This window comes from Plecotus auritus (assembly GCF_963455305.1).
Source record: "Plecotus auritus genome assembly, chromosome: 7".
Lineage (NCBI taxonomy): Eukaryota > Metazoa > Chordata > Mammalia > Chiroptera > Vespertilionidae > Plecotus > Plecotus auritus.
The window spans coordinates 68107513-68128937 of NC_137774.1; the positions used below are offsets into that span (position 1 = coordinate 68107513).

Below are 21425 nucleotides of genomic sequence, written 5' to 3' on the forward strand. Positions count from 1 at the left end.
CTTGTTAGAATTTCAATCTCCAGTCACCACATACAGTTCCTTTCTCAAGATTTCTTTTCCATAAACCTTCTGTAACTTTTTATATCCAATTAGGTTATGTCTTATCTTTTTTCTTTCTTGTTTTGGAACATTTATTTTACTTCAGGACAAAAATTACTTTTTCTCACCCTCTTACCAAAAACTGTATCTCCATTCCTCATACCTTCTTTCATTGAAAATACACATCCTACTTTTCATATATAGTCATTTTCTTTCACCTTTATTATTTTCTAGTTTTATAAAAAAACCTTTTTCCTGATAATTTCAATTTTTTGGTTCAAATTGACCTCAATTTTAAACACTTATAAAGCTTATCTAAAAACAGAAATGATCCCCACTGTTGTGGCTCAGTGGTTGAGCATTGACCTATGAACCAGGAGGTCATGATTTGATTCCTTGTCAGGGCACATGCCCGGGTTTTGTGCTCAATCCGCAGTAAGGGTGCGTGTAGGAGGCAGCCAATCAATGAAGTTTCTCTCATTGATGTTTCTATCTCCCTTCCTCTCTCTCTAAAAAATCAATAAAAAGATATTTAAAAAAGAAATGATGCAAGGCAGTTGTTACAGAATAATTGCAGGCTTATTCTTAAGGATAGCATAATTGCCTCGCGTTACATTAAATGAATGTAAACTACATAATATAGTTAAAATCAGCCACATGCTTTCTGGGATTATAGTATGTGATTCATTCATGTCTTTGTGAGACTGGGAATGATTAGAACAGACGGGCAGTAGGATCCCGACATTACTGCTGAAGAGTATTGCTCCATGTTGAGTAGGGAGAATAAAGATTTGAAAGATGGGACAACAACTAAACTTATGGCAGACCTATAAATATCTTGGAAGCCACCACCAGAATTTCCGGCCTTGCAAGTAATTATAAGAAATGGGGAAGTTCTTCTAAATAAAGATTACTGCCTGGCTACAAATCTAAAAAGACAAGGCAACAGAGTATGAGCCTATCAAAGAGCGATTATAGCCTGGCCTTGAGTTAGCACTGTGTGACAGGACAGAAAGGATGCTTGTTCGTGTATTGGCCTTTTCAGCCACTGCTGACACTTTGGTTTGCTCAGTTCACTGTGGTATAAGTGCAATGGCTTTCAAACATGTGGGATCATTTCATAGCAAGAAATAGAGTGTATATTATGGCCCATAAGTAACAAATAAGTTTAATAAATGGACATGTCTTTACTATTTTCAGTATATTCCATGCATGCACCCCATTTTGCATTTTATAAAATTATTCTCCTATTTATATATAGATAATAAATCTATAATCTAAATTATAGATAGAATTAAAGATATGTATTTTACATTTGTCAATATTGGCAAATGTAGATACTATGTATATTTTCTATTTAAGTAAATGTTAATCATCACTCACCAATAATCTCTCACCACAGTTAGAAAACCAGGAAGCTGCATTAAGTCTTTCTGTAGTAGGAGAAACTCTCCTAGGAGTTCTGTGACTGCTTATCTTCCAAAGGGTTGCCTGCTGCTTTGTCTGCATACTCTCAGCATTGATGCTCATCGTTTGTGCAGAATTAGTTCATGCTATTACTCAAGTGTTAACATTTTCTCTTTGGTTCATTTGTATTTTTAGCTCTTCCAACTTTTTAAACTATTTGGAATTTTTGCTTTTCAGTGAAAAGTAGAAAGCAGGCAGTTGTGACTGTTTTTCATATATTAGCATCCAGTAATAAGTTAACAAAGTTATAAATATATTTCAAAATTTTTGGAAGTATATTTTTCCTCATAATAAACTTTTTTGGGTAAAATTAAAATGCCAAAAGTGATTAAACTTATTTTTAGCATTTAATGTTTATCTAATTGGAAGTGATTTAGATATTCAATGAATATCTGTTACTTAGTTTTGACCTTCTTTGCATTTATTTAAATTACTTGTTTTTAACAATTATGCTTGGATTGGACATTAAACCAGCTAACCATTATCTTATTTTCCTTGCTGACAAATTTTGTAATAGAGGTAATAGGAACTTATTTGATTTTTCAGTAAATCTAGGTAAAATGAAAGTAAATAATTCGAAAGACATGCCTGTTTTAATTAAACCAGCAACCTGGAACTAACATCAATGTCAGATATATTCCCTGAAATTCATTTGGGTTAGTTTTGATTATATTTCTGAAAGTATTCTTAATTTATATAAATGCTTACTCTTTTAAAACTCATTAAATACATTACAAATAAATTTTGGTAATACCATTCAGAGATAGGAAGATATTACACACACACACACACACACACACACACACACACACACAATATAAACTGATTTTTAAAAATATTAGCCATGTCTCAGGCATAAAACTCAAAAGAATAGTTGGACTCAAATTGTGTTTTTGGCAGATGGACTAAGTTAAGGTTACCTGTTCAGATGGCCAAAATTTTACATTAAAGATTAAAAAATTGCATGCTGTAAGGATCCTTTTTAAAGCTGTTTTTCAAGACTTGTCCCTTAAAAGCTTCTGCATACCAACCAAAGGATTCATTTCATTGTCTCTGAGAGGTTTGGAATTCTCTCTTTTAAGGGTGCCCCTTAAGGTGGACTAATTTAAAACAATTAGTAATGGCCATTGTAATTCCAAACAGAAAGAGGTACTCACCAGGAAGAGCAATGTCTTGATAAAAACAGAAAGGAGAAAACCTTTATTACTATTATTTTGGTTAATTCTCATCTGATGATATTTTTCCCATTGATTGGTTGCCTCCCACATGCAACTGGGATCGAACCTGCAACCGTGGTATGTGCCTTTGACCTGGAATCAACCCCGAGACCCTTCATTGTCTGGGCTGACACTCTTCACTCCTGACCCACACCAGCCAGGGTAGTATGAAACCTTTAAATATGTCCCAGATAAAGTCAGAGAGCTTAACTAAAAGGAGGGAGCTGGGCATCTTACACATTTGCCTAACCAAAAGGAAAAAGACAGTTCATGGAAGTGTAGAGCACAAAAGGCTCAAGGGGATGCCTCCCCTAGTTCCAGGGGTTGTTAGGTCCTCAGGGGTTTGTCTCCTTTGGATCCCACTTCTGACACCATATAATGTCATCTCAAAAATAAACAGCCAGTTATTTTATCAGCAAAATGTGTTTATTAGGGAGTAGCAGAGAATTGCAATATGGAACAAGAAAAATGTAGCAAGCTACAGGCAAGTTCGAAGAGACAAAAGGGTAAGATAGCTTTTAGGAGAAAGTTGGGGAGGGTTGTTTTGAACTGAAGTTCATTGTAGGAGAACAAGAGTTTGAGGTTGTAGCAGTTTCTCATTTGGTGCAAGTGGGCGTTAGTGCATTATTGCTGGGGCAGGGAGGGATCTTTTTTCTCTTGAAAGAAGATGAAATTGCTAAGTGAAAAATGACCTCCTTTGTCAAAATAATTCTTACCTTCTTTCTGCTGGTTATGTAGGCTGCAACTAGCGGTGCATGTGTGAGAGGTCCCCCTTCAGGGCTTCCCAGCACCGTTGTAAAGTGAGGTTCCTTTATTTCGTGATGTGCATGGCAAATGCTGTGTGGATTACCAGGCAAGGGTTAGATTTGGAGTTGAAGGAGAGTGTTTGATCTGCATGTGTCCATTCTTGCCTGTGGTAATTACCTGTGACCCTGGTTTTCTCACCAGTTTGTTCACCATTTTAGAGGCTTAAGTCTAAGGCACCTAACCTGAGGCTACATTTGATCTTTTCTTCTCTGTGGACTTGTTTCTGGTGGATAGAAGCAGGATAGAGGGACAAACTGAGCAGGCACCTGGAATTCTGACAGTAAAAAGCGGGGGAGGAAGAAGAAGGAAAGGAAGAAAAGGAGGGGGGAGGAGCAGGAGAGAGAGAGAAAATCAGGAGAGACTATTCCTGTGTCACTGTGACTATGTCTTTGTCACTGTCCTCTAAATACCCTTGCAGATTTCTTCTCCTTCCCTTGTGTTACTCTTGGTCATCAGACAAGTCATAACATGCAACTTAATCTTGATTTGCAGCCAAAGTGATTATCCACCAGACACTTAGTGTCTTAGAAGATATCGTGGAGAGTATCTCCGGGGAATCTACCAAGTCCCGACAGATCTGCTACCAGTCACTGCAGGAATCCGTTCAGGTCTCCCTGGCCCTCTTTCCAGCTTTTATTCATCAGTCAGGTAGGAGCTGGCCGCAGGCCACACAAGGGCCCGAGTCACTGCTTCGCTCTGTAGAGCTTCCCTCGTCAGCAGTACAGGCCTTGACTCTGAAGGCAGAGGGCAGTGAGGTTTATGTGGGGGTCTGGGGCTCAGGCCCCAGGGAGCCTTCACATGGGCTTTGCACCTGTATCAGGTGGCACTGAGTTACTTGCCTCGTTTTTATTTTGAAGGCTTTGCCTTCTCCCAGTGTGGAGCCTAAATGGCTGAGAGTCACGGGGCATTATACAGGAGAGGAAATAACTTTTTTCCACAAATGCTATTTACTTACACATATGGCAAGGTGGGTTTGCTGCACCCTGCTCTCCTGCTGTCACTATGGGCTCTGTCTAGCTCTGTGCAGGTATGTGAGAGCATTTACAGTGGTAGGAGATATTGGGGGTTTCTGAGTCAGCAAAAATTCAGGAGATATTGGGGGTTTCTGAGTCAGCAAAAATTTACTGATTGCCTCTTGTGAGCAGAGTTGGTTGGAGCCGAAACATACTATACAAGATCATTGTTTAGATCTGGAAGTGAAACTACATTAAATGGAACCAATGTTTTCTGACATTAATGCATTTAATGGACCAGGGCCATGCAATCTGAATACACCTTCATTGTCCACTTTTAGTCATTTAACCCTGACTTAACCCTCACTGCAGGGATTATTGGTCACAGAGAGAAACTGCTGAAGCACTTTGGTGTTGACCCGATTGAATAGTTCCATCAGTGTGTGTGCAAAACACTCCATCTGCAGTGAAAACTCTGAACTTGGCTGGGACTGAGCGGCGAGGGAGGCTCCATTTCCTATCTAGAGCCATCAGCAGAGGCTCACTGCACCAGAGCTGTTTTCTCAGCATGTCCCTAATCATTTCCCACTTTCCGTCACTGGCTCTGGTGGTGTTGGGGAAATTTCTTCAGCAGGAAGCCTTAGAGAGATGATAGAGCAGATTGTAAGAGGAAGTCTGTCAAGCCAGGGGCTTCCGTTTATCCCTGTGTGCAGGCCTCTGATCATTTGCTTTGTCCTTTGTTTAGATGTGACTGATGAGATGCTGAGCTTTTTCCTCACTTTGTTTCGAGGCCTTAGAGTACAGATGGGTGTGCCTTTCACTGAACAGATCATACAGACTTTCCTCAATATGTTTACCAGGTAACCACACACTTGTTGTCCATGCTTTTCAAATTCCAAGGAGTATTGGCGGGCCCAGCTATGAAGTGTGGGACTTTTTGCTCCTCTTCTTCACTTGCCACAGTGTTGGTTTCATACTGGTCCCAGAGAAACATTCCTTGGCTACTGTGTGGTTTCTTTTGTCTGCAGAGAACAATTAGCCGAGAGCATCCTCCACGAAGGCAGCACTGGCTGTCGTGTGGTTGAGAAGTTCCTGAAGATCCTGCAGGTGGTGGTACAGGAACCTGGCCAGGTGTTCAAGCCCTTCCTTCCTAGCATCATCTCCCTGAGCATGGAGCAGGTGTATCCCATCATTGCCGAGGTATGCGCGGCTCGGCTTGTCCCATCCAATTGGGGAGGGAATGAAATAGTAAGGAGAATGCATTGTTTTAAAGTTAATTTGTTATTTTATTTTTGTAAAATAATTTTTTTCCAAGAAAGAATGCCTTTAGCCCTAACTGGTTTGGCTCAGTGGATAGAGCATCGGCCTGCAGACTAAAGGGTCCCAGGTTCGATTCCGGTCAAGGGCATGTACCTTGGTTGCGGACATATCCCCAGTGGGAGGTTGTGCAGGAGGCAGCTGATTGATGTTTCTAACTCTCTATCCCTCTCCCTTCCTCTCTGTAAAAAATCAGTAAAATATATTTTAAAAAAAAGAAGAAGAAAGAATGCCTTTAGCTTGGTACAGTATTTTTATATTGGTTGAGTTAATTAGAACTAGTCTAGTGTAAGCAAGGTTGATTGGTAAAGATCAACCTCCCTGGCAAACAGTTTATAACTTTAGGTGAATATATAGTTTTCTACAGCAAACATTATAACAAACTAGAGGCCTGGTGCATGAAATTCCCGCCACCGCCACTGTACTTGCCACCCTTTGAGCCCAGCTTCTGGCTGGGGGGCGTTCCCCCTGTGAGAGCGCACTGACCACCAGGGGGAAACTCCTGTGTCCAGCGTCTGCTCCCTGGTGGTCAGTGCGCATCATAGCGACTGGTCATTCCGCTGTTTGGTTGATTTGCATATTAGCCTTTTATTATATAGGATGTACTTTTCCTATCAAGAGCATTCATGATCTCAAGGATACAAGGCAAGTTTTCAGAATGATCCAAAGCTTTCCTTGTTATAGCAAAGCCTCTGTTCTTCCTGAAAAACAGATGGACACAGCATGACAAGATCCAGAATAAGTAGATTAACTAAATTTTATGTAATAGTTACGTAAATAAGAGCTAACCTTTTTAACTGCCCAAATTAAGGCTTAAGTGAGTCCACTTGCTTTGCATCATTAAACACACGTGGGCCCTGTAAGGATTCCTGCCACGGAAGCTCATGCCTTCTGTCTCAATTTCATCTTAATCAGCTGAATTAAATATATCGGGGCCTTATTATTTTGAATTCTCCAGACCCATCTGGAATAATGTGACCCATCATGCTCTCTAGTGACTTGGAGATTTTTGTTCAAATTAGAAAATATTGCTGAGCCTACCTCCCTCTCCTCTCCTCATCCCAGAATCCCAGCTGCCAGTGAAAGAGGAGACAGGCCCAGAGAGCTGTCAGCCCTGCAGGCTGCTCCCCTCCCTGCCTCAGAGGTGCTGCCTCCCCCAGACCTTCTGAGGCTTCTTTCTGTGGCTCCTAAGTGCCCCTTAAGCCCATTTTCTATGGAGGGTAGATCTGCTTTAAGGTTTCTTATTTGTCTTTAGCTTCTGAGTTATATAAGATCAGCAGGTTAGTTGGACAGCATTGTTTATCCTAGGAAAAGGAACAACTACCAAGACTCTATGACAGATGAGATCAGCTGCTTTCTGAACAGAAAAGCCATTTTCCTAATTGTTCTTCCATTTAGTAGCCTTTTCTGAGCTTGAAAAGCTGAGTGTGTCCATCAGAAAAGGGCCCCTTGGCACCGACCCAGGCATTCTATCTCAGGCAGCCCTGTCTCTGCCGAAGTACTCCTGATTTGACCTGCTGACTTGGGGGCCTTGATAGGACAGGAGTGTGGGTGGGAAGCTGACAGCTTACTGTTGCCAGGCATCTCTGAGACCTCTTTGTTGCTCTGGGCCTGGGCTGTGAGTGGCTCCTGAGCCGCAGGAGGGGAAGGTTTGAGGGTCTCTGTGTGTCTCCGCAGCGCCCCTCCCCTGATGTGAAGGCTGAGCTGTTTGAGCTCCTTTTCCGGACACTCCATCACAACTGGAGGTACTTCTTCAAGTCCACTGTCCTGGCCAGTGTCCAGAGGGGGGTTGCCGAGGAGCAGATGGAGAATGAGCCTCAGTTCAGTGCCATCATGCAGGTAACGTAGAAGAGCTGCTGAGGTTGCCCTGTGGCCCAAGAACAGACAGGCCTCGTTCGGGACACCTGGGTCCGTTGCTGTCTGTCCTTGGCTTCTCTGACACTCAGTCCCAATCCCTAACGTGACCACTGCGACAAGTACTGCCTCTGAAGCCTGTAGTGCGGTCTGAAGCTCGGCTCTGCCTCTCAGCACTATGCACTTAATTCACTTCTCAGAACCTCAGTCTCCATGTGTCAAGTGGGATGACACGGCATCAGCATCACAGGCTCTCCTTTACTGGAAGCCGACTGAATCGGAGTCTCTGGAGGAGGGGCCCATGTCTGCATCTGTAGAGATAATTCTGGCTAGAACAAAATTGGGAGAAGCCCTGCCCTGTGCCTTGGTGCCCCCTCTCAGATCAAGTGTGACTGTTAGAGCCTAGAGAGCGAGCTCTCTGGGGGCGGGCCACACCTGCTGTGAAAGACGGTGGCCTCCCCTTGCCAGGGTGGCCAATTGTCAGGTGCTGTTCGTGTTCTGCACTCAGTTGCATACATACAATTTGTGTTCAAAGTCTAGGTTGAAGTGGAAGGTTTTCTTTTTGTTTTTTCAGTGCTTGCTTTTCCTCACCCTTCAGCTCCCCACTAGCACACATACACCCAAACTCCTTGTGTGGGGATCTCTCTGGAAAAGCACATGCCTACCCCTGGGCTTCCTGCAATCACTTCACTGAACTTCCATCGCCAGCATCCCACGAGGGCTTCGGTGTGGAGTTCTAAGTGTTTGTTCCCTCTGCCTTCCTCTTAACCTCTGTTCTCGCTTTTAAGTCTTCTTTGGTAGACAGTATTGGTAAAAGCCATGTTGGAAAACAGTTTCCACTGCTAAGTATTTTACCTAAGATACATGAAAACATATATTCACCTGTGCACAGGTATTTACAGTGGCTTTTAAAAAAATTGCCAAAAGCTGGAAACATTTCAAATACCTGTTGCTGGTAGTGAGTAAACAGTGGTGCATGCATCTAAGAGCCTGCTGCTCAACAATACGAAGGAACATATTGCCCTGGCCGGGTGGCTCAGTCAGTTGGAGTATCATTGCATACACGAAAAGGTTGCGGGTTCGATTCCCAATCAGGGCACATACCTGGGTTGTGGGTTTGATTCCCCATTGGAGGCATACAAGAGGCAACTGATCGATGTTTCTCTCTCACATTGATGTTTTTTTCTCTCCTCCTCTCTCCCTCTCTTCCTTTCTCTGTCTCCTCTCCCCTTTTCTCTCACCCTCAAATCAATAAACATATCCTCAGGTAAGGATTTAAAAAAAAAAAAAAAAAGGAACAGCCTTAGCCGGTTTGGCTTAGTAGATAGAGCATTGGCCCTTGGACTCGAGGGTCCTGGGTTCAATTCCGGTCAAGGGCACATACCTCATTTGCAGGTTCCCAACCCTGGTCAGGGTGCATGCAGGAGGCAACCAATCAATGTGTCTCACATCGATGTTTCTGTCTCTTCCTCTCCAAAAAAATCAGTGGAGAAATATCCTCAGGTGAGGATTAACAAAAAAAAAAAAAAAAAAAAAAAAAAAAAAGGAACATACAAACGGCAGCGTAAATACATTATGATACTTTATGGTAGGTTAAGAAGCTGGATTCAGAAGACTGTCTGCAATTCAAACATGTCAAACTCGAGGTCGATGGGCCACATGCCTCATGTATTTAAATACTTGGTAGAGGCAGGCCCCGAGGGACAGGAAACGAACAGTGGTTGCCTGAGGCTGGAGGGAACTTTGAGGAACTGGAGGTGTCTGTATCTCCATTGTGATGGTGGTTAGACACTGGATGTGTTGGTCAGAATTATATAATGGTGACCCTCAGTGGGGGGGCGGGGAGGGGCGATTTTACTCTGTGTTAGACTTCAGTAAACCTGACTTGAAAAATAAGTGAGTGGAAACCAGTGGGCATCATAGAGATCACTGCAGCAGGAGTTACAAGACCCTGTAGCTTAGGACAGAATGAAAGGCCGTCCCCGGCTTATTCTAGGAGGTGTCCTGTACACGACTAGTCTGCCTATCATTGGCCTGCCCCACTCTCCCCAGTCTTCATTGGCTCAAGGTTCTTTGTGGTGTTATTATTATTATTTTTTTTGGCGGGGGGGCGGGGGGGGTGGGCAGTGTTCTAACTTTTACAGCCCAGAAATTGCAAAGCAGTTTAAAAATTTGCTATTGCTTAATTCCAAGACAGACAGCTAGTTGTGACGAGCCTCTAAGGATTTTTGTTTTATAAGATCTGGGATGCCAGGGGAGAGGGCTTAATGGGAGTGTGAGTGGTTGGCTTGAGGGGAGGCTTAGCTATTTGTCTTAGTTTTTAGCTTCTTGCTTCAAAGATAAGTCTTCCTTGAAGGAGTCTAGAGGTTCATTACAAAAGATGTAGGATGAGGATGTGAGGGTGATCTGGCTGTGACATCTATCACCCCATTGATTGCCAGGGTTGATTCGGCTGATCTGGCTGGCTAGGCGGGTGTCCCCTCCTCCTTCACCGATTCATATGCATCCCTCCCGAAGCTGTGTGCTCGGTCAAAGAGGGCGACATTCCCCCCAGAGGAGAGAACCGGTCTTTGGTCAAGGGTATACGAGTAGCTGCACTCCCCTGCTAGAACCTCCAAACAAGCTCTCACAGGTGTAGGATGAGACCAAAAGAAGTCAGGCCCAGTGGGAAGGACTTAGGAGATAAGACTACATGGGAACATTCCTGAGATCTGACCAGACAGGCTGGAAGACTGGAGGTAGTAGGTCCCTGTCCTGCATCGGCAGAAGGAGCCACTCCCGGGGTATCCGGTTCTCCGTGTGGGGGAGAGTGCCCAGAGGGCCTGTCCTAGCGGTGTTTCATGCTGCTTGTAGAATGGTGGTTTTATTTCTTGGACAGGCTTTTGGACAGTCCTTTCTCCAGCCTGACATCCACCTATTTAAACAAAACCTCTTCTACTTGGAGACACTCAACACCAAGCAGAAGCTGTACCACAAGGTAAGTGCCCATTTCTCAGAAAGGTTCCTCATCAACGGTGCTGGGCCTTGGTTGGGACCTGGAGAGGCCCCCTGAGCCCGCTGGCGGCCAGCACTCACTCTGGGCTCTGTCTGCAGAAGATCTTCCGGACCACCATGCTGTTCCAGTTTGTGAACGTGCTGCTGCAGGTCCTGGTCCACAAGTCTCACGACCTCCTGCAGGAGGAGATCGGCATTGCCATTTACAACATGGCCTCTGTGGACTTTGACGGCTTCTTTGCAGCCTTCCTCCCCGAGTTCCTGACCGGCTGTGATGGCGTGGATGCCAACCAGAAAAATGTGCTGGGGCGGAATTTCAAGATGGATCGGGTGAGGAGAGAGGCCAGGCTAAAGGGAGGGTGGTGTGGGCTCATGCCTGGTGCCCGCTCAGCGAGGGGCAGGCTGCCTTCCTGTGTGGTTTGTACCCCTGTGGCTCCGAGGCAGCGCGTGCCATTCCTGATGACGTGGCGCTGTGCCTGGATTGCGGGGTCCGTGCTTTCCTCAGTGTTGGCTTTGGCAGCACTGTGTCTTCATCTCATCCGCCACAGGCCCAGTGTCGGCCCTGGCAGCCCAATTGCTCTGTCTCGGCTTCTTGGTACTTACTGTCCCCATCGAGCACACCGCTGACCAGCTGCTGTTTCCTCGTGGGCTGAGAGTCACTGCGGCTGAACTTGCAGATAGGCGGGAAGATGGGTGTTCCGCAGCTGCTTCCCTGGGCCCCCAGCTTAGAGATGGGACCCCGGCTTTTCCTAGACCACCCCGCCTGGCTCTGCATGGCCTGACCTGCTACCAGCTCCTGGGAGGAGCCTCACAGTGTTCATCCTCTTGCTTGGGGAAGGTCTGGTGGGCTGTCCCCACCTGGTGCCCAGTGTTTCCTGTCCTGGGCCTTTTTCTGAGCACTCACTTGCGCCGCTGCCCCCTCCTACTCGCCCCCCCCCCCCCCGCCCCCCTGTTTTAGCTGTGATAAGCCTCTGCTGCTTGCCTGGTCAGCTTTCCCCAGAGCTTTTCTTAAGGGATAAGTCATTTCCGCCTTTGACCAGTTCCCACTTGAAGTGGAATCTCTTCCACCCACATCCTCGGGGTTGTGACTCCTGTGCTTGCCACCTGCCTACGGGCTCTCTTTGGTCTTCAGATGTACGTCTCGCTCCTGTTGGAGCACAGCCCTGCCACCTTCTTGTTTGTCTCGGCCGTGATGTGTATCAAGACTGCTTTTCTTAGACTCGGCTCCTATTTTCCTTAGTCTTTCTTCCCTGGCACTTACCTGTTCGCTCCGGGGCTTAAAGTTCACTTCAGCCACTGATATTTCCTTTCTTTTTCTAGAGCAGTGATCGCCAGCCTTTCAGACCTCACGGACCACCAGGTCCGCACACCACCAGTTGGCGACCGCTGTTCTGGAGTCCAAATTCTAATATTTAATGATCAGTTTCTACTGATACCATTATCAGTCAACTTCTTGATTTAAAGCAGTGGGTTCCAAATTTAGTCATGCATCAAAGCTCCTGGGTACTTAAAACACAGAAATTGATTCCTGTGTTCCACCAGGAAATTCAGATTGGAATTTGGAAGCTGCTGATTTAAAAGAGACCCGTTGGTATGTTTTCTTGAGGAGGACTAACAGGAATCCTTCACTCACCTGCTCACTCACTCACTGGTTGAAGCCAGCTCCTTGCAGGGCCTGGGCAGGGGTGGGCACCATCTCTGCCTTCATAAGGCCCTGTTGGGAAGCCTGGACCACACTGGCTTTCTGACGCATGGGTCCTGTTAACCCCATTCCCAGGCGAACCCAGGCTCAGAAAGGCCAGCCATTAGTTGGCAGGTACAGAACTTGGGAACGGGAGAGCAGGGGGCGGGCCAGGCCTGGCGCTCTGGCTCTAGGGCCTGCGTGCACTGTCCACAGCAGATGGGCCAGGGCACTGAGAGCTCAGCGGAGGGGCGCGGACCTGCCCCTTGGAGCCAGGAAACAGGCGTCTGAGGGCTTTTTGGCAGAGGCAGGCCTTGCGCTGCAGCTTGAAGGGGAGCCAGGGAAAGGGCGGTGGGAAAAGGCGGCTGGAGGTGCCTCACTCTTTTCTGAGCCCCCAGCCAGCGGAGCTACAGATGGAGCCGCACACTCTGTAGCAGGGAGCCACTGATGTTGCTCACACTTTACTGTGTGGTCCGGCATCTGTATTCATGATCTAAAGACGAGGGTGCGAGCCTCGGCCACCTCCTAGTGCTGCCTGGTAGGGTGTGGGGTTCAGCTGCGAGGAGCCTCTCTGCTGTCTGCGGCCCAGCAGGTGGTGGTCAGCAGGTGAGATCACGGGTACAGGCGGGCTCCTGCCAGGGTGTCGCCCTTTAAGTGGCAGGGCCTGCCTGGAGCACTGGGAAGAGGAGTGTGTGGACATGCTGGACAGGACGCGGTGAGGGAGAGACACACTGGCAGCCAGACCAGTGCCCCTTTCCCTCCGGCCTTGTCACTGAGGCAGGTTTCCCAACCTCCGTGCCTCAGAGCCTGGCCGTGCACACGAGGGCTGCCTCGCCATGTTCTCTGTCCCCGCAGTGCGTGTGCGCTCACACGGTGCGGGAAGGAGCGGAAGTGGCCCGTTGCGTATACTGTGTGGGAGCTCGAGTGTGCCCTGGGGTGGAAGTGCTGGTGGGCGGGTGGGTGACTTGGGGTGCTCAGTGCGGCCAGGCTGCAGCTGTGCCCATGCCTTCCAGGACCTGCCCTCGTTCACCCAGAATGTGCACAGGCTGGTCAATGACCTGCGCTACTACAGACTCTGCAACGACAGCCTGCCACCGGGCACTGTGAAGCTCTAGGCGGCCTGCTTCCCGGAGGGCCGCGGCCTGCACCACTCGCCTTCCACCACCGCTGCTCCCGGACGAGCCTCGGTTACTCCTCGGACTCTTACACCCTGAGCAGCGTGGCCTGCCCTCTGCCCTCCTCCACGCAACTCTCCTGCTGCCCACCCAGCAGAGCTGGCTTCAGGGTGTGTCTTAGCACTGGTTGGAGAGCCTGGGCGTCTGGGCAGACGGAGGACATGTGGCTGGGCACCAGGAGATCCTGCAGGTGCTCTGTGCAGATCATGCGCATGTTAGTCATGAGACAGAAATGCCAAGGACCACTAGGACAGTGCCACCTTCTCACCATTCCACCTCCCTGCCCCCTCCAGCCTTGTCGGCTACGGAGAGATGTGATGTTGGAATTTTTGTCACTTCTACCAACCCCTTCCCCCCGATTGCCTTGAAGTCTCTGCTCTGTGTTAGAGATTGGCAGACTCAAGAGATTTTTTTGTTCATTTTCTCATCATTCCATTGTGATACTAAGAGACTAAGAAGCTTAATGAAAAAATAAAATGCTTATGTTGTTGTTATATAAATGCTGGTTAGGGGGTTTCCTTGCAGGCAGAGCCCTCCAGGGCTGGCGTCCAGGTGGGGGCTGTCCTGGGCAGGGGGGGCAGTGAGGGAGGAGGCCAGTTTGTACCGTGCAGGGGCAGAGGAGGACCATCTTGCTAGGGCCTGACCGCACCCCACCCCACCCTCTTCTAGATACCATCCCGCTAACCCTGGTGAGGATTCAGGGTTCCCATTGCTCATATTCAGAGAGCAGGGGAACTTCATGTCGCTGACAGTTAACCTAGAGGTGGAGGTGGGTGTGGAGTCTAAGGGGAGCCAGTGCCCCATTCTTCCCAGAGAAGGGGTCCCTCCCAAGGGTGCCAGCCAGGCACAGGCCCTCAGTGGGCTTCTGATGGATTGTCTGGAAATAGCGGTTGGAAAGGGGAGGGGAGGGAAGGGAAGGATCTAGCTGGGCGAGGGTGGATGTGGCTGGACTCAGGGCTCATGGGTGTGTCTGAGGCTGGGGCCTTGCTCAGCCATTCGTGAGTAGAAAGTTTCTGGGCTAACAGGTCAGCTTCTTCCGAGTCAGGTGTCATAATGGCCAGACAGCCAGGACCAGGTGGATTTTGATGGGGACCAGCACTCCTACAGGAAGAGGTTTGCTCACCGCAGGGCAGTGAGGGGTGTTTCCTGAAGGTAAGGGCGGCCCTTGGCTCCTATAGTACTCGGGGGGCGGGGGAGGGAAGAGGGTGTTGGGGGCTGATGGCTTCTACTTCTGAGGTCTTTAATAATCACTTTGGTGATGGTGGGGTGGGAGTTGGGGCCATGGGATGGGGAGAGAGAGAGAGAGAGAGAGAGAGAGAGAGAGAGAGAGAGAGAGAGAGAGAGAGAGAGAAGCAGCCCCTTTGTGTCAGTCGCAGCCTCTCACCCCGCTTCAGAGTTTATCGAGGAGGAGATTGAAACTCTTCTCCAGGAAGGAGTTAACATGCCGTTATTGCTGGGCTGTAAATACTCCTCACCTGTGTGCTGGGGAAGATAAGGCATGCTCTCTGTGCCTGAGATTAAGAAAGGGCTTTTAGAAAGGCTAGCGTTGGATGGGGAGGGGATGGGTTTTGTTGTCTTGTGGGCCCCATCCTTGGACAGGACTTGGGGGTGATAGAGGAAAGGCCGTGGGGAGTAAAGTGGGCTGGTTGGAGGACTTTTTGTTGTTGTTAATCCTTACCTGAGGATATTTTTCCATTAATTTTTAGAGAGAGTGGAAAGGAGGGGGAGAGAGCAAGAAACATTGATGTGAGAGAGACACAAAGATTGGTTGCCTCCTGCATGGGTCCCAACCAGGGCTGGGGATTGAGCCTGCAACCAAAGTACATGCCCTTGACTGGACTCGAACCCAGGAGCCTTCTGTCTGCAGGCCAACGCTATCCACTGAGCCAACGGGCTAGGGCTGGGTTGGAGGATTTTTGATCCAAGATGGATGGGTGTGGCCCAGTGAGCTACCAGTCCTTGGAGATGTGCAAGCAGAGGCTGGTGACCTGCAGGAAGGGTCTGTCCAGGAGAGAGGTCAGGCAGATCTCCGGCCCGATTTTCCTTGGCACTGCAGGGGTCTGGCACAAGGGCAAGCCTTAAGCGAGGGTGGAATTGGATGAGTTCACAGGCCGTTGACAGACCCAGAAATTGTCTGCATTCTGAGGAAGGGGCTAGGGAAGGGTAATGGCGGGGTTTTCTACAAGGTGGGCTGCCTTCCCTGCTGCCTTGAGTGTGGGAGGCTGTCCTGGCTGCGTCGGGCCCACGGCCCACTTTTCCTGGGTTTATGTCAGCTACGTTGGCTAGAGGCGCAACGCTGGGAAAGGGTCTGATGCAGCACCGACAGAGTTCAGCATTTCCTCCGCTGCCTCCCCTTGGCCTCAGCAATGCAGGCTGACTTCACAGCCGTTTTTCTCCTGATGGTAAGCTGTAGAAGACTGTGAACAATGCAGAAACGAAAAAAGGCACTTAATCCCACTGCCCGAGAAAACCACCGGTAGAAATAAAATTGAGCTCCTGTTGTTGTGCAATCTCCTCCTTATCACTTGCGTGTTGTGCCCATTTTCTCATGTTACTAATAGTTCTACAAAACCGGACCTTTCGTGGCAGAGTGTGTTCCCTCGCCCGACGCACCGTGTTTTGTTTGCAGTCTTTCTTTTAAAAGATGCTGTTGCAGTGAGCATCCTCGTGTGTAAATCTTGGTAGTCTTCTGATGACTTCCGTGGGTTCAATCCTTAATGGGGAATTGCGGGACACTGCTTTTGAGGCCTGTGGTAGACATTGCGGGGCCCGGTTTCTAATCTGAAGATGGGCCTGTTACAGCCTTCAGAGTGTAAAGTGTCTGAGCTGCAAGGCGCTGTTGAGGCACTTGACCAAGGCAGCCCCTGGTTTTGTGGATCCCGGGGACTTTGAGGCCCATGGCCCCTGGCTGGTTAGTGCTGGGACCTAACCAGGCCTCCTTGCCCACTCCTGGACATTATTGCCCCAGAGTGTGACGTCTCTGCAGGGCATGGGACCAGGACAGGGAAGGAGCTGATGTTCTGGTTGACTCCTTGGGCCTTGGCAGGAAGCATGATTGGTGGCGGTTCATTAATTTAACAAACATTATCTATCAAAGACCTCTCTAAGGCAGGGGCTGGGCTCCACGGGAAGGACTTGGAAATGAACAAGGCAGCCTGTGCCTGCAAGGAATTCATAGACCAGTGCGGGGGCAGACAGACGGCGGCAGAAGGTGTGCTCAGTAGCGGGATGGGGTGGGAGTCCAGGAACTGCGTGGAGGGGTGGAGAGGAACCGGCAGCTTCATTGCAGGTAGTGGTCGTCTGGGACAGGGCATGGGTGGGGAAGGGTGAAGACAGGTGTGGCGGTGTCTGAGGCTGGTGAGTAGACGAGTTGCCTGGAGATGGTGGAAGATTGCCATGGAGCTTTGATGGGGAAATGGGCAGGGTGACTATCATTTTTTCCCCCAAGCTAGGATGTGTTGAGTAAAAACAACATTACCGGCAATAATTCTGGGATGGCAGGGATAAACCGGGACTGTGGTCTCCCTGCCTGGAGGAGAAGCCTGGCTCGGTGAGCTCGCCCTCACCGCAGGTGAGAAGACACAAGATGCGGCCGCAGCATTTCCTCCCACTTCAGCGCAGCACCCGTCTGGGAGCCAGCTCTGTGCTGGTCCCCAGGCAGGCAAATGGAGGAGGGCACGCCTCGTCCTGCAGTTCAGGGGAATGCCGTTTGACCACTGGAGTCACCTCCGGGCCAGCTCTGGGGGAAGCTGGTCTCCCCAACCCTGTCCAACCAGCTGGCCATGCTCCTCCAGCTCCTCCCAAACTCCCTGACACTGAAGGGCCCATGGCACTGTGTCCCCTCTTGTCCTTGGCGCCTTGGTGCCCCCACCCACATGGAAATTTGGAGGCAGGGCGTTGGTCTGTGTGCCCGGTGCTCCGTGCTGAGAGAACACGAGGATTTTCCAGCTTGATCCATGGGTCCTTCCTCCCAGGCGGAAGCCTGGAGTCACACCGAGGTGTCCGACTGGTTTCTAACACAATGAAGCCGCGTCCTGTGTCTGCTCAGCATGCCTGGCCTTGCCCTGCAGCTCCTTAGGGAGAAGCCCTCGGTGAACGGCTCGCCGGTGAAGGCTTTCTCCAGCTCGACTCCCTTTCCGCTCCTCCTGTCTGCATCACTGGAAATACCTTTTTTTAAAAAAATGCATTTTTATTGATTTCAGAGAGGAAGGGAGAGGGAGAGAGAGAGAAACATCAATGATGAGAGAGTGCTTGATTGGCTGCCTCCTGCATGGCCCCTGCTGGAGATGGGAACACCTTTGAAAGGCCTCTTAATTCATTGGCTCAGGCCCTGCAGGTGGTGGGTGGCGGGGTGCATAGCCCACTTGGGGTATAAAGCCTCCCGGGTGAGACTGTGTGGTGTGACCAGAAGCTCCGAAGGACATAGGCATCTCTACTGGTCAGAGTTGGGCACTAGCCCTGGGGGTGGGGCTGCTGGAAAATTAATTATTTAGATAAAACATTCAGAGGCCCACAGGCCTGACATTGATGGGCATTTTGTCAACAGATATATATTTTTTTAAAAGTGAGCTTTTCTCCCCTCTTTATTATAGAAATAGTAATACATGTTCCTTGCAGATAAGACAGAAGAAAAAAATTGGAAGTCACTTAACAATCAGTGGGTGGCCTTCCAGACCTTTCCTTGCATTACCCTCTCAGCGGGAATAAGGCCCTGTTAACTGTGGCAGCGATGTGCCCGCAGGCCCTGCCCACACACCTTGCAGTAGGCCCGGCACGAGACCTCGCTGCCTTTGGCTGCTCAGCCTAAGCCACGAGGGGCCTGCGGAGCTTCAGTGGAAGCCATGGGGACCTCGCTGCCCAGGCCCACATTGGTGTCTGGAGTTAGCCTGGGGGGCCGAGGCTAGAGATGTGTCCAGAGGGTGGCTCCTCCCCAAAAGCCAAGTCAGATGCCATTGTGGTTCTTGGAGCCCCCGGAAGGCATGACCCCAATTTGCAGAGGCAGAGCCTGAGGCTCAGAGTCTGACACCTGCTCACCTGCTCTCCCCTGGGCCACACTGAAGCTGGTCCCTGCACTCCTGGAGGTCAAGGTCACGGGAACCTTGCTTCCAGCATCTGAAGGGCACTCGAATGGAATGGTTCTGACTGCACAGGATGTTCGAGGCGTCTGTCTTCCTCTCACCCAGCCTGCCAGGGAGGGGCCAGAGGTCTGACGAAATGGGGCTTTATTATGCTATTGATCTGTGTTATGGTATTTCCAAAACTGGTTCCTGCCCTGGCATTGCTGCCTTCCCATGCTGGATGCAGCCGGGGGTCTGCCTGCTCTTGGCGCAGTCACCTGCTTGGGGCTCTGCTGCCTCAGTGCAAACACTTGCAGAGAAGGAGACAGGCTGAGAGAAATGACTTGCTCGAGGCTGCACAGCAGGTCCCTGGCAAAGCTGGAGCCCAATTGTAGTCTGTCTGGCTCCAAAGCCGCATTTTCTTCCTGCTGTGCCAGAGCGCGTGGAGTCACCTTGCAGCCACTGGGGAGACCTCCACCTGCCGAGAGGCCTTGAAGCCCCTCTGTGCTCAGGTCAGCATTCCGCAGCCGTACTCTGCTGCGCCAAGGAGGCAGGGCCGTTGTCGCCAGTCCATTGAACTTGAAAGACAGTTGCCCAAGGTCACACAGCTGGAAAGTGGCAGAGCCCGAATTACAACCCGCTGGGTATGATTCTTGGTTCTGCTCAGTTCCCTGGCAGAGGGGCTGCTGACAGGCCCGAGTGGAGGTGCTTTGTGGGGGAGATGCCAGAGGAGGCCCAGCACCTGAGATGGCTGTGGAAGCGAGCCCCGATTTGCCATGTCTGCTAGGTCCCTCCCTTTCTCTTTCGGGGCACTATCTCCGCATGCAGGGGCTGAGCAGTGCCTGTGGGGGTCAGGCCTGTTTCCTGGCTCAAGGAGGGCTCCACACCCGGTAGGCTCTGCTTCTGCTGGGGCTTTGACAGCTGTTTGCAGAGTCTTGTTTGCAGGTGACTCAGGTGGGACTGCACTTGGAGGAGTCCCTCAGTGCAAAGCTCCCCAGGGTTTCTCTGTGGACAGGGTTGTGGAGTTAAAGGCCAGCCATATACTAGGTGTACCGGTTAATAATGCGGATTTTTTTCACTGAGTGGAGTTACACATATGTTGATATATATGCGATTTGATATGTATGCTATTTTGTTGTATTGACAAGCTTCAAAACTTCATATGTCAAATTTGCTGAAGGTGTTAACATCATAGATATTTTTACACTTAAAAATGTTGAATTTCATGCCAAAAAAAGAGCATTTGTGGGAAGTTATAATTCATTACTTTATTTTGAAGAAAAGTCCTGCTGAATACTTCGGGAAACTTATGGTGAACATGCTCCATCTCAGGATACTTGTGAACGCTAGTTTAAACGCTTTAAAAGTGATGATTTCGATGTGAAGGACAAAGAACGTCCAGGTCAACCAAAAAAGTTTGAAGACCAACAGTTACAAGCTTTATTGGATGAAGATGCATGTCAAACTCAAAAATAACTTGCAGAAAGATTAAACGTTGCTCAGCCAACAATTTCCTATAGTTTACAAGCGATGGGAAAGATTCTAAAGGAATGAAAATGGGTGCCACATCAACTGAATGAAAGACAAATGGGAAATCGAAAAGTCATCAGTAAAATGTTGCTTCAACGACATGAAATAAAGTCTTTTTTTTGCATCAAATTGTGACTGGTGATGAAAAGTGGATTTATTTTGAGAATCCCAAATGCACAAAATCATGGGTTGATCCAGGTCAACCATCAACATCGACTGCAAAGCCTAATTGCTTCGGAAAGAAGACAATGCTCTACGTTTGGTGGGATCAGGATGGTGTGGTGTATTATGAGCTTCTAAAACCAGGTGAAACCATTAATACTCATTACTACCGACAATAAATAATCAATTTGAACCACACTTTGATCATGAAATGACCAGAATGTTCCAGAAGACACGGCAAAGTAATTTTGCTTCATGATGATGCACCATCACACACTTCAAAATCAGTTAAAGACACATTAGAAGATCTTGCCTGGGAAGTATTAACCCACCCACTGTATTCACCAGACCTTGCTCCTTCAGATTACCACTTGTTCTGATTAATGACACACGCACTTTCTGAGCAGCACTTCAAAACGTACGAAGAAGTGGAAAATTGGGTCTCTGAATGGTTTGCCTCAAAACAAGAGAAGTTCTATTGGGACGGTATCCACAAATTACCTGAAAGATGGGGGAAATGTGTAGCTAGCGATGCACGTTACTTTGAATAAAGCACTTTTGATGTTTCTCTTGAAATTATCGTGTTTTCTTTGATTACAAAATCCGCCATTATTAACCGGTACACCTAGTAGGTTTCCCTTAAAATGACGATGCATGCCTGACTCCCCCCTCAGCTCAAAGACACGTATGACTCCTGCATCACCAGAGCCTTTCAGTCCATCACCAGACATTGCAGGGGTCCACTCTGTGGCCGGTACTGGGTCAGGGACTAGGAATGAAGCATAGGTGCCACGTGGGTCCTGCCCTCGAGAGAGAGGGGAGGATCCTACTGTGTGTCATGTGCTATATGTACTAAAATTACACGCATGAGCGAGTATGTGTGTGCGTGTGCACGTGTGTGTGTGCAGGCTCTGTGCTTTGACATGACACAGGTTTCTATAACTGACCTCATTTTACTAGTATTCTGGGAAACTGGTGAGAAGAAAATGTATTTTTAAAAAACTTGCTCATTAACCAGAAATCATTCTCTCCAGATTTAAAAGAGGCTCTTCTGGATAAAATAGTCAGTTCAAGTTCAGACTTCAGACAGGTGTTGTGAGAATTTTAAGAGACACCTCGTCCTCCACACCAGGAGAGTGGAGGGTGGGTAAGATGTCAAACCCCACTTGCTC

General features: G+C 48.6%; 1 protein-coding gene across 3 annotated transcripts in view; it reads left to right on the forward strand.

Annotated features, from left to right (window-relative positions):
- XPO6 (exportin 6) overlaps positions 1-14002 on the forward strand; it is a 137669-nt gene extending 123667 nt beyond the window's left edge. For all 3 annotated transcript variants that reach the window (XM_080679379.1, XM_080679380.1, XM_080679381.1), the window contains 7 exons: positions 4023-4178; positions 5229-5343; positions 5512-5683; positions 7478-7639; positions 10533-10631; positions 10748-10978; positions 13343-14002. In XM_080679379.1, coding sequence (XP_080535505.1) covers positions 4023-4178; positions 5229-5343; positions 5512-5683; positions 7478-7639; positions 10533-10631; positions 10748-10978; positions 13343-13444 — 1037 coding nt within the window. In that variant the 3' untranslated portion in view covers positions 13445-14002. The remainder of the gene's footprint in view (positions 1-4022; positions 4179-5228; positions 5344-5511; positions 5684-7477; positions 7640-10532; positions 10632-10747; positions 10979-13342) is intronic.
- Positions 14003-21425: the final 7423 nt, after the last annotated feature.